The following is a 12,278-nucleotide window of genomic DNA, read 5'->3' on the forward strand; positions in this document are numbered from 1 at the left end:
AATACTTTTCAAAAGTAAAGATTATTAAGAACAATAAGACCAACTATATATTTTGCAAATGAGACACAAATTTGGATGGAAGAGCAAACTATGCCTAAGCATAAAAACATTCAAAGACAGACTATGAAAACAAAACATTGGACGATTGAAACAAAAGAGACTCCTGAAGCACTGTTAAGAAGAACATAATTCTTTTCAAGGGATATATGGGTTAGCCCAAAAGCCATTTTGAGCATTAACATCTCCAAATGGTAGCATGTCACTCCCACTCCCACCACCATTGATGAAGTCCATAGCCCAATTTTGCTTGTGCATGGCGTCCACATTAGTCTCCAGCCCTTGGACATGATTCATATGTACTGCTTGTTCTCCCCCATTCATGGTTTCTCCAACATTCATGGCTTCTCCTACATTCATGATTTCTCCTGCATTTTCAATCATTGGTGCAACCTCTTGGACTTGACCATTGATGTTCCTTTCAATTTCCTTCAAGTTTTGATCAATCAAGCATGAAAGATCATTCAGATCCATCATGCTAGCATTGTCAAAAATCTTTCCAGCAGTTAGGTATTCAAACATGAGTTGGGTCATCTCTTTCTTCCGATTTTCACTCTTTTGTTTCTTCAATTGTTCTTGGGCTTTGATGATCCTTTGCCTCAAGAAGCTCTCTTGATTCAACATTTTTTTGCTTTGCTCCAATTCAGGCACTCTCTTGAACTTAGAGAGAACCCTATGGACTTCCCATTCAGATGGCCAAACCTCTGGCTGAGGATCATTTGGAGTATAGATTATAGCACATGCTTCAATCCCACAAAGGGTGCTAATTTCATCAATCTTCTTGATCAAACCTATTGAGAAACAAGGCAACAGCCATAGAGAAAAAAGAGAGAGTGAAAAATGGTGAGAAATTGAAATTTATTAAATGGTAAAGTATGCATGCTGAAAGGCTAATAATACATGGTTCATATGAATTAAATAGAAACCAATCTCTTACCATTTTTCCTTTTTTTTAAGGTCGCCTTCCTCTTCGAGTCATTGGCTATGTATGAAAGGTCCACCTTCTTTCTAGTCATGGTGGTGATCAGAAAAGAGAAAGAAAGGAGCAAGAAGGAAATTATGAAAATGTTGTTAATTTGATGTGGCTTTCTTACTCTAATTTGTAGTGTTATTTATATTGAAAAAATGAGATGTAGCTATATTGAATTTAGGGCAAGTCTTGCTAGTGGCATTCATTAGAGATTCTCATTACCAAAGTGGGTACCATTGCATTGCATTAATTAGCACGAAAAATTGTAATTAAATATATGTATTAAACCAATTAGAGGATTGTAAAATAAAATTTTGTTTAAATGACCTACCTTCTATGGATGACAAAGGATATAAGAGATTTTCATGTTCAAATTCAAGTTAATAAGTGGGAAAAGGTCGATCTGAGAAACGGTGGTGTGCTATGAAAAAACTGGATACACGCTTTATAATTTTAATTTGTTTTAAATTTTTAAAAAAATATGTATTTTTCATGAAAGAGTTTTCTTTTTTGGAATTTTAATTATCAGAGTATTGTAATAATTGGTATTAGAGTGCAAAATTTTAATATATTATTGCTGTAAATTCCTCAAAAAAAAAAAAATTCACAACAATTTTATACAACCATGGTTGATCAATCACAAATGTATTCCCCAGCTAGTGAGTGTTTTTTTCACTACACAAGTATAATTAATTTTTAAAAAATTAATTAATTAAAATTATCGTCCATACTTAAATTCATAATAAACTATAAAGTAACATGTTCACTACTTATAAATAATTTAAAATTATAAATATGTATGCATTATAAAATCAATGGTAAATATGTTATCATTCATAAAATTCGTATATAATGGCAAAGATATTAATTATAAAATTTTAGCAGTCGATCAGTTGATATGTAACTTAAAAGTATGTATCTGAGACAAATTAAATTATATTAATATAAATTATACTCATGTTCGTACTATTTAAAAACTTTTAATTAGATCATTTAATCTTAAAACTAACTATTAAATTTTCAAGGATATAAATTATGTTTTTAAAATTTTATATCAACTTAGAATCACTTTTTATATATAAAAATCAATGTAGTATATAATTCTAAATAATATAAAAATAAGAAACATTTGATTACATTTTTATAGTTGTTTAATTTTTAAAAAAAATATAAATAATTAAGATAATATATAATTATAAAAAATGTTACCATGGTTATTTACAATTAATACTATAGTTGAACCTATGAAATACTGAACTAATTTTAAAAAAAATAATAAATAATAATTTTTTGGGTAAAAGAATAAATAATAATTTGTGTTAAAGTTTCTTTACAGTAAATAAAAAATTATAAAAATAAGTGTATTATTATATATTTTAATAAAAATTATTTTTTATTTCTTAACATTTTTCCATTAAATATTTTGCTGATCATTAATTTACAGTTATTTTTATTTTATTATCTGTAATTTTTTTATCTATATATTTAAATTTTAAAATAGCATTAATTTATTTTTTAATTATGCTTTTATTTTAATTAAATCATAAATGCTTTATACACTTATTAAAAAATAATATTAAAATTTTATCAAGAAGTTAACAACAAGTTTATATAAATAAAATAATAATAATATTGATTTTATTTCTTAATATATATCTTATCATTCTAAGCAAAGAAATTTAAAAATTGTTATCACTTACTTTTTAGGTGTGTATCAATTTTTTTTCTAATTTAGTTTATTTAATTTATTTAGATAATCAATAATTAATTGCACAGATTATCATTGCAAGTTAAAACAATTTTAATTATTTAATTCATTATTTATATAAAAGAGTAATTAGTTAATAATTAATTAGTTCATAGAATTTGAGTTAATTACAATCAATTTAATCTATATACAGGCTTCTCATATAGGAACCTCAATCGAATAATTTTAACAATTTCTGAAATATTTAAAAGAAAATTATTAAATACTTTTTATATTTTTAAAATTATCTATTATTTTAATTCAAAACTTACTTTATTATATATATATATATATATATATATATAAATAAAAATAAAAAAAGAACTCAACTCCATCACCGACAGCTGTTGATAAAGTTTAAGCGCGTTTTGCCTGCTTGAATAATTGTCATCAATGATTTTTTTTATAGTTATTTATCTCTATATATTAAATATAATTATTTTAAATGTTTTTATAGGAGCTATTATCTCATTTATTATGTTATTTAACTTTTCTTGCCACGAGTATTTAATTTTTTGTTAACTTTTATTCTTTTTTAATTATTATTCCTTTTTTAAGAATTTAATTATATATATACATATTGAATGTTAATATTATTATAATCTCATTTTGAATTTGATTTTAAAATTTTAAAATTTGACACATCATATTAAAAAATAAAATAATATTTTTTACTGGTCAGATGTTTAAATTTTCAATCATGTCCTTAAAGTAATATAAATGTAAATCGTTTGTATGCTATATTGATCTTGGCGCTTTCCCTCTAAAATTCAATCTTATTTTATTTTTTGAAATTTGAAATTTTTATAATTTATTTTTCAAATCAAAAGAATTCATCTTTTTTATTTAATAGTATTTAATATGATAAAAAAATTTATTATAGTCAATAAATTATTTACTTTTTTTAATTTATAAACTTTAATAAATTGAAAAAAATTCATTCAATACACAATTAATTTTTATTCAATAAATTTATTTTAATTTAATGGTACCCGTGTAATGAATGAAACAATCATTTATTATATATATTTAAAAAACTATTTTCTTACTTTTATAATTCTTTCCTAAAGGCTTTCTCACATAGGAAAAATTAATGTAATTAATAAAAGAGTAAAAACTAGGAAAAAAATTTCATGAATTTTCTTTCATATAATACCTTATTAATTTATTTATTATTTCATTTATTTATTTTATATTAATTAATTTTTTACCTATTTAACAATAATAACTAATCATCCACCCACCAACAATAAAGCAAAAAATTTAAAATTAAATAAAAAAAATTAAAAGAGATCTGAATTAATGAATTATTAATTTAATATAATTAAGCCATTATTTATTAAATATTTTTTGAATTTATGCATTGCATTTAATGATAAATTACAATATCAATAAAGTAGTATATTTATAAAAATAATATAATAATATAATAAAATTAAATTAATGTAACATTTAACAATTAATGTAATGCACTGCATTAACTAAATGATATAAAATTAGTGAATATATTTTTAGTAAAAAATGTAGAAAAAGAGATTTGTTATCATGAGTTTTAGAAGCAGTACATTATCAACATGCACTAAAATATTTAGAAAAAAAACATTTGTATTTTATTTATACAATTGCACTAATAAGGATATTTTTCATAAATAAATTTTTAATACATTTGTTAATAATAATAATATAATAATACGACTAATGAAATACTTGCACCTTAAATATTTGTTGAGAAATCAATTATATTTATATTTTTTTCTATTTCATAATTTTAATAATTTAATTTTAAAGTGTGTCATGTTATAAATAATTCTAGTTGTGTTCAAGTTTTGTTAATATTTTTTTTTTAATTTTTTTTAAATGAACTCACGCATAATTTAATTGGTTTTAATTAGTTTAATGGTTTAGAGTCGGTTAATTTTTTGAAAAATTTGCTAAAATAATATTAATTTAAAACATCTAAATATATATTTTAGCATAGTCTTGTTATAATAATTTATTTTTAAAATTATTTTATTTGATAAATCAATTTTATTTTTCATTTGCTAAGTATCAATTTTAGAGGCTTAATTAATAATTGGATTAAAAATTTTGATCATATAGATTATATTCATAAAATTTTAAATTAATTTTAAATTATTTAGTATCTCATTCATGAATATGAAACTTAATTAATGTATTATATTTTTTTTAAATAATATAAAAATGAAAATTATTTGATTACACTGTTAATTATTTCAAAATTTAGCTTAAATTATTATAACAATATATAAGTATTTTTCAACTGTTGAATTTATATAAAACATTATTTTATACGAAGTTATCAATAATGTATTTTTAAAAAAAATTAGATGAATATAATTCGATTTTTTTTTACTTTTATACAAAAGTAAAAAGAGTGAATTTAGACTATATAATTATACAGGTATTATGTGACTTTTATATGTTTTAATCTTGACAATTTATAATAAAATTTAATAATTATAATATGTTTCTTTTACAAAAGTTTCTCTTACTTGATAATTCATCTTTATATAAATATATATTTTAAATTATGTGATCAAATCTAAATAAATCGCTATTTAATGTTGAAAGAATTTCTTCATATAACTTTTCTCCTCAGAACTAGAGTCCTAGTGACACTCGTGAACATTCTCCTTTTTTTCCTATTTATTCGTGTAAATGGTATAGAATTTCATCAAGGTTAGTCTATTCATATAAAAATAAATTTATACTTTAGTTTATACAATTCACTTTGCTCATTTTTATTATTATCTTAATTTTTATTTTCAATGACACTCTCACTTGTTCTTATATATTTTTTTACATGACATATGATTATTTTAATAAGCATGTTCACAATGTTTTTCGTTAATGTGGAATGTTGAATGTATTGAAACACTTATAAAAAGAGAAACAATAAAAAAAAATATTCGTATAAAATTTTAATTTGTAAATTATGCATGGTCATGCTTAATTGTTGATGGCCATACAACTTAATAACACGTCTTGATGGCCTCAACAATAATTATAAATATCCAGAGATCATTTGTTTCTAATGTAAGTAAATATTTTGTTTTTTTTTTCTCTTAGATTTTATTTGAGAATTTGTTTTTGATAGAAAAAAAAAGAGAAAAAGAAGATATATATGATCATTATTCTTTTCTAAAAGTTTCTTAATAAGAGTGAGATGATTTGTAAATCTTTTAAAATTCTCTGCTACTTCTTTGTCTTTAAGTTTCTCATATTATAGGTTTGTATTAGAGTATGTTTGATTTCTCTTCTTTTTTTCACTTCTCCTCTATTAGTATTTTGACCTTTTTTTTTTCTAAACTTTCAAATAAAATCTTAAGTTTTATTTGAGAAGATGAAAAGAAGTAGTTTGAAAAGTAAAGAAGGAATAAAGAAAGTCAACAAAAAATTCTTTAAATTAAGAAACTTAAAAATATATGTTTTAGAGAATTTTAAAAAGCTTACTAAATAAAAATTATTAAACAAGTCTTCTTCTCTTTTCACTTTTCTTTGGAAAACTAATTCTCATGCAAATTGTCAAAGATTCATCACATTTCTTAGGAGGTCATAGTAAATAGAAAAAAAAGGAATTCAAGCCTATTTACCCTTAATGTTAGATTGAATTGAGTAAACTTCTTTTTCTTTTCTTTGTATGAAATATCATTAAATAGGTTGATTAATATTGTAATTTAAATTTATTTATGATTATAAATAACTAAATCTATGACAAAAGGTAATGAAGAATCTACGTGTTGAACTATTTATTTCTCGATTTAAATATAGTTTACGATTTTTCATTTCTAATCGCTAGGTTTGTCTTCTTATAAATGATGTGTTGGGATTAGATATTTTTTATGGTCTTAGTTATTAGTTGACCCAATTGTACCACAAATAATTATAAAATTATAAGATAAACCGTGGCAAAAAATTTAAGAGTATAAATTATAATTCATTCACTTTCATTCAGTTATTGAGTTTACAAATCTGATAAAATATCACCTTTTTTTTTATATATAGTAATTACATTTCTCTATTTCATGCAATACATGCAGGATCCGAAGTCATCAAAACTTGCTCTATGAAGTTGTGTATTATGTTAACTATTATCACGAAATGCTTTATCACTAATCTTAATCAAGTTAAGTGTTTAATTAAAAAAATTAACGGATTATGTTAGGTTCACAAATTAAAAAGTCACCCTTTTTCACACTCTTAAACCTTTGCACAAGATTTCATCCTCATCAACTTGCATGATCAGGTAGAAGAGAAAATGTAAGCAAGAGTAACTTATTTTATTGGGTCAAGAAAACTATAATCCTTCACTAACTTGATGCCCCACGGGTGATTTAGAGGGGAAAGTTAGTCTTAATTACATGGTTAATCTCCTAGCTTGTGGTTGATTAGGCTATAATACGAAGTTGTGACTAAATATGTGTCCAGAGTAGAGAAATAACGAAGTTTTTTAAATATAATTTTAATTATTAGTAAAATTTAAACTAAAAAAATTATAAAATTATAAGTGAGAGTCATTAAATTAGAAGTGAGACTCACTAACTTTTAAATATTTTATAACTAACAACTAAAAATATTTTAAAAATATATTAAACTAAAATTTTCAGTTTGAAAATATTTACCAATAATGACTTCCCAAAATAATTAGAATAATGTTTAGACCTTGGGCATGTGCAACCCTGAGAAAGGACGTTGGAAATAGATTTGAAATTTAACCCAATTTGCATAACGTATAGATAAAATAGCTGCTATAATATTCAAATTATCTAAATAAAATAAATGCATGTTAAACCTTATTAATTATTACTTCTTTTTTTTATTCAAAAACTAATTAAATATGGAAAAAGATAAACAGTACAAAAGGAAAATATATAGGAAGTGTAAAATAAGAATTATCTGTCATTTTTGTCAAATTAGGACTGTTTATTATTATTTTAATCCAACAGTAAATCAATAGTAACAAACCACAAAATTTCATTAAAATTCATACGCAGAGTTTTCCCCACCAAATAGCAGAGCTCTTTAAACATATATGGTTTCCATCCATTGAACACATACAGATAACATGTGTGAATTCTTCCAAAGTATGGCAATGTAAAAATGTTCTAGATTTTAATTAATCATTTTCTTTATAACATTGCAATTCTAATAATTTAACATTAAAACTCATAATCATATATTGATATATAGTATCCAAGTTGATGGTGAAAAACACCTGTGACTGAAAACCACACAAATATTTAGACTCTTTATTTCACTAATCACCAGCGTTTTTTTGAAAAATGTTAATCATTTTTAAGAACGACAAAGAGAAGTTATTCTGTTTTTTTTTTTTTTTGCAAATAGGAAATAAACTTGCATATGGCGACCATTACATTACTACAATGTCCAAGCAAGACAAATTCACAAAAGACAATGAAAACCAAAATTGGATGGCTGAAACAGGAGAAACTCATTACTAAGAAGAACATAATCTTTTACTCACAATTAGGTATGATAATGTTAATCCTTTGATGGGTGTGGCTAGCACGTAAACATGTGCATATAATGGTCTAAGAATCGCAAAACTATGATAAGATGTTAGAATTTTATTAAAGCAATGTTTGGACCCTGGACAGGTATAACTCATAGGTCCAAAACATATTTAAGATTCAATACAATTCATACAATGGATAGATAAAATAACTAGTATAATATTTAACTTGTCTTAAACAAACTAAATGAAAGCTAAAACCTTAGTACTATATAAATACACACACACACAGTGCATTCAAAACATACAGATTTAGATATGAATAATTCTTCTGAAGTATGGACTGTATAAATGTTTCAGGTTCTGAAGCCTATATTCAATTCATTATTTTGTTTTATAGCAATGCGTTATTAATAACAAAGTCCCTAATTATCATAAATTCATGGTATCCACGTTGATAATGAAAAGTTAATTATGAAACTATATTAGCGATTGAAAAGACACAAATAGAGTCTCTTTTTATTTTGCTTATACCAACGCTTTTTGAAAATAGACATTAAGAGCAACAAAGACTGACAATATGATTTATTAACGATGAAGGATAATTGTTTGTCTAAGCATAGACACTTTTGAAAACAAAGACATTAAAATTAAGCATGAAAGGTTGAAATGGGAAAGACTCTTGAAACACTACATAGAGTAACATAATTTTTCAAGGGATATATGGGTTAGGAAAAAGGCCATTTTGGATATTAACATCTCCAAATGGTAGGAGCATGTCGTCCCCAACTACACCATTGATAAATTCTGAGGTCCAATGCTGCCTTTGCATGTTATCCATGTTGGTCTCTGGCACTTGGACATTATCCATATTTACCTGTTGTCCTCCATTCATGGTTTCTCCTCCATTTTCAATTATTGGTGTCACCTCTTGGATTTGCATCCTACTCATGTTCCTTTCAATTTCCTTTAGGTTCTGATCAATTAACCATGAAAGATCATTCAAATCTATCATGCTAGCATTGTCACAAATCTTCCCAGTATTTAAGCATTCAAACATGAGATTACTCATCTCTTTCTTCCTGTTTTCATTCTTTTGTTTCTTCAACTGCTCTTGGGCTTTGATGATGCTTTGGCTCAAGAAGCTCTCTTGATTCAACATCTTTTTGCCTTGTTCATGTTCAGACATGCTCTTGAACCTAGAAAGCACCCTTTGGACTCCCAATTCGGATGGCCAAACGTCTAGTTCATCATTTGGAGAATAAATTATAGCACATGCTTCAATCCCACAGAGGGTGCTAATCTCATCAATTTTCTTTATCAAACCTATTAAGAAACATAAATAGAGAATTGTAACAAAGTGAGAAACGAAAATATAAAATGTTATTAATTAAATGGTAAAATATGCATGCTTCTAGCTAGTCTAATACATGGTTTACATGAATTTATAAAAGAAAACCAATCTCTAACCATTTTTCCTTTTCTTCAATGTTGCCTTCCTCTTTGACTCATTGGCTATGTATGTAAGCTCCACTTTCTTTCTAGTCATGGTAGTGATCAGAAAAGAGAAGAAAGGAGCAAGAAGGAAATTCTGAAAATGTTATTAATCTGAAATTGTTGCCTTTCTACTTGAGTTGCTGCATATGTTATTTATATAGACAAGTCTGAGATGTAACTAGATTGAATTTAGGCAAAGTCTTGCAAGCAGCATTCAATATTAGATTCCAATGTATACATTATTACCAAATTGGGTACCATATGTGAATTCATTACACAAAAATTCGTAATTAATTCCATGTATGATTTGAATTATAAAGGGTTAATTTTACGATAAAATATTGTTTGAATGACCTTCCATTTTTGAAGGATAAAAGAAATCTGGATTTTTCATGTTTGTATGGATGTAAATCAGTGGTAGGATTGGTGTGGCAAGTAGTTGGTGCTTATTACGAAAACTGAGCACATTTTAAAATTTTCAGGGAGACTCAAAATTATATTAAACTTTAACTAATTTAAGTTGAGTTAAATGAATTCATTTAAGGGATATGCAATGTTAGCTGTCAATGTTTATCTTTAATATTAATTAATATAACTCGAATTTGAAATTTTATTCAAAAAAATTAGAAAGGAAACCAAACTCAAAATCTCTAGCAGCTCCACGTTATTATTGTATGTTATTGACTAAACATTGAAATATAAAAATAATTATTTGATTAATAAAATTTATTCGTGTCTATTTCGTCCATTGGAACTTGATACCAAATAGGAGCACTCTAATGTTTGTATGTGTTTTGCTGATTTTTTAAATTTGATTTATATTAAAATTTTAAGTGTTGAAAATTAGAACACACTTCTACTATCACTAGCTTTTTAGGTGTGGCGTTAAAATATTTTTTAAATTTAGGCCTAGCAATTCTTTTAGCATTATATTAATTATTCTATATGCCAGTTATAACATTAATTATATTTTTACAGGGTAAAAATTATTTCAGTTTAAGAATTATATCTCTTTAAGAAAAAAAATTATATAATGTAATTGATAAAATACCTTATATGTAAAAAACTAAGAACCCATTTAATTTTCTGTGGTACAATTCCTTTTTAAGTTTTTTATATTATTATATATATATATATTTGTTAGCATTAATTAATTTTTATGCAATTAAGAATAATCACCTGCTTACCATCGAATAAGAGCAATGATTTTAAAATTGAATCAATCATTTACCTAAAGAGACTGAATGCATATTTTTTTTTTTAAAATGAATAAAGAGACTGACAAGGAGTTTAACTGTTATTGAATTAGTAATGATTAAATATATTTTTAAATTTCACAGAATATATAAAATAATGTTCTAAGACTTTTCTTTAGCCATATATTAATTATACTATTTTTTTTTCAAATATTTTATTATACTATATGTTCGTTATAACATTAATAATAATTTTAAATTGTAAAAAATATTAATTTCATCAGTTTAAGAATTATCTTCAAGAAAAGTTAATGTAATTGATAAAATACCTTATTTATGTACGGGTAAGAAGCCATCTTTATTATTTTCTATGCTCTTTAGCTTTAATTAATTCTTATATATTTACCCAATTGTCACTTACCATCGAATAAGCAAACATTTTAAATTTGAATAAATTATTGACCTAATGAGATTAATTTGTAGTTTATTACTTATTAGTCTACTTATAATTAAGCCAGTGATGATTAATTAAATATATTTCATGTTTTTATGTACTATGTAAAATACTCGAGTAACACACAATTAAACTAATAAAATTTAATAAATGAATATAATAATATACTAAAGTGTAATGTTATATTAACAAGTTTTTCGTGCATTTTATATATAATATTTAAAAATAATATATTTTTATTATTAATAAAAATCTTTTTTTATTATATTAAATAGAAAATAATTTTAAAATTGAAGAAAAATTATTGAAATGACATATTTAAAGATTCAAAATTTAAAATTTAAAATTTAAAATTTAAAATTTTAAAATAAATTATAATAATTTTACAATATAATTTATCTAAAAAGAGAAATATATCTTGTATTTAATCCAGTGTATAAATATTTAATGTTTAAATAAAATTAAAATTTAGCAAAAAAAATATTCAAAATTAAGTAATAAAAAGACAAAATTTATAAATAAAAAACAGAATTGTATATTCAATGCAAGAGTAGTAACATGACTTACCAACCACAATAAAGTAGATACATAATATAAGGACGAATATAGTTCTTACAAATATTTTTTTAAAGAATAAAAAATTATTTTTATAATATAAGAGCGCATATAATGTTCATTAATTCATAAATATTATTATATTATTAAATTTACTTTAGCATTTTTTTTATATAATACTAACTATTTTAATTTATAATAAAATTTGTATTTTATTATTTTGTTTTCAAAACATAATATATTCATTATAGAATAAATGTAATTTTAACAGTTTTTTATTTATTTATCATTTTACGGTATTAATAAAG

The 12,278-nt window shown here is 23.6% G+C and overlaps 2 protein-coding genes across 2 annotated transcripts; both read right to left on the reverse strand.

Moving 5' to 3' along the window:
• Nucleotides 1-195: 195 nt before the first annotated feature.
• On the reverse strand, nucleotides 196-1,073 carry LOC113851232 (agamous-like MADS-box protein AGL80). Its single transcript, XM_027481704.1, has 2 exons — nucleotides 995-1,073; nucleotides 196-848 (listed from the first exon to the last, which is right to left on the reverse strand). Exons 1-2 carry the CDS (start codon nucleotides 1,071-1,073, stop codon nucleotides 196-198), a joined length of 732 nt encoding a protein of 243 aa, XP_027337505.1.
• Nucleotides 1,074-8,980: 7,907 nt separating this feature from the next.
• Nucleotides 8,981-9,817, reverse strand: LOC113851234 (agamous-like MADS-box protein AGL80). The gene is made up of 2 exons (XM_027481705.1): nucleotides 9,739-9,817; nucleotides 8,981-9,594 (listed from the first exon to the last, which is right to left on the reverse strand). Exons 1-2 carry the CDS (start codon nucleotides 9,815-9,817, stop codon nucleotides 8,981-8,983), a joined length of 693 nt encoding a protein of 230 aa, XP_027337506.1.
• Between the last annotated feature and the right edge of the window lie 2,461 nt (nucleotides 9,818-12,278).

Source organism: Abrus precatorius, unplaced genomic scaffold (assembly GCF_003935025.1).
Source record: "Abrus precatorius isolate BTA unplaced genomic scaffold, Abrus_2018 Scaffold9, whole genome shotgun sequence".
In the NCBI taxonomy this organism is placed as follows: Eukaryota; Viridiplantae; Streptophyta; class Magnoliopsida; order Fabales; family Fabaceae; genus Abrus; species Abrus precatorius.

Excerpts from the sequence above, each read along its gene's own strand:
- LOC113851232 (XM_027481704.1), bottom strand. The coding sequence starts at position 1,073 with ATGACTAGAAAGAAGGTGGACCTTTCATACATAGCCAATGACTCGAAG. Across the intron at positions 849-994 it reads CTTAAAAAAAAGGAAAAATG|GTTTGATCAAGAAGATTGAT; the intron begins GTAAGAGATTGG and ends GTTTCTCAATAG.
- LOC113851234 (XM_027481705.1), bottom strand. The coding sequence starts at position 9,817 with ATGACTAGAAAGAAAGTGGAGCTTACATACATAGCCAATGAGTCAAAG. Across the intron at positions 9,595-9,738 it reads ATTGAAGAAAAGGAAAAATG|GTTTGATAAAGAAAATTGAT; the intron begins GTTAGAGATTGG and ends GTTTCTTAATAG.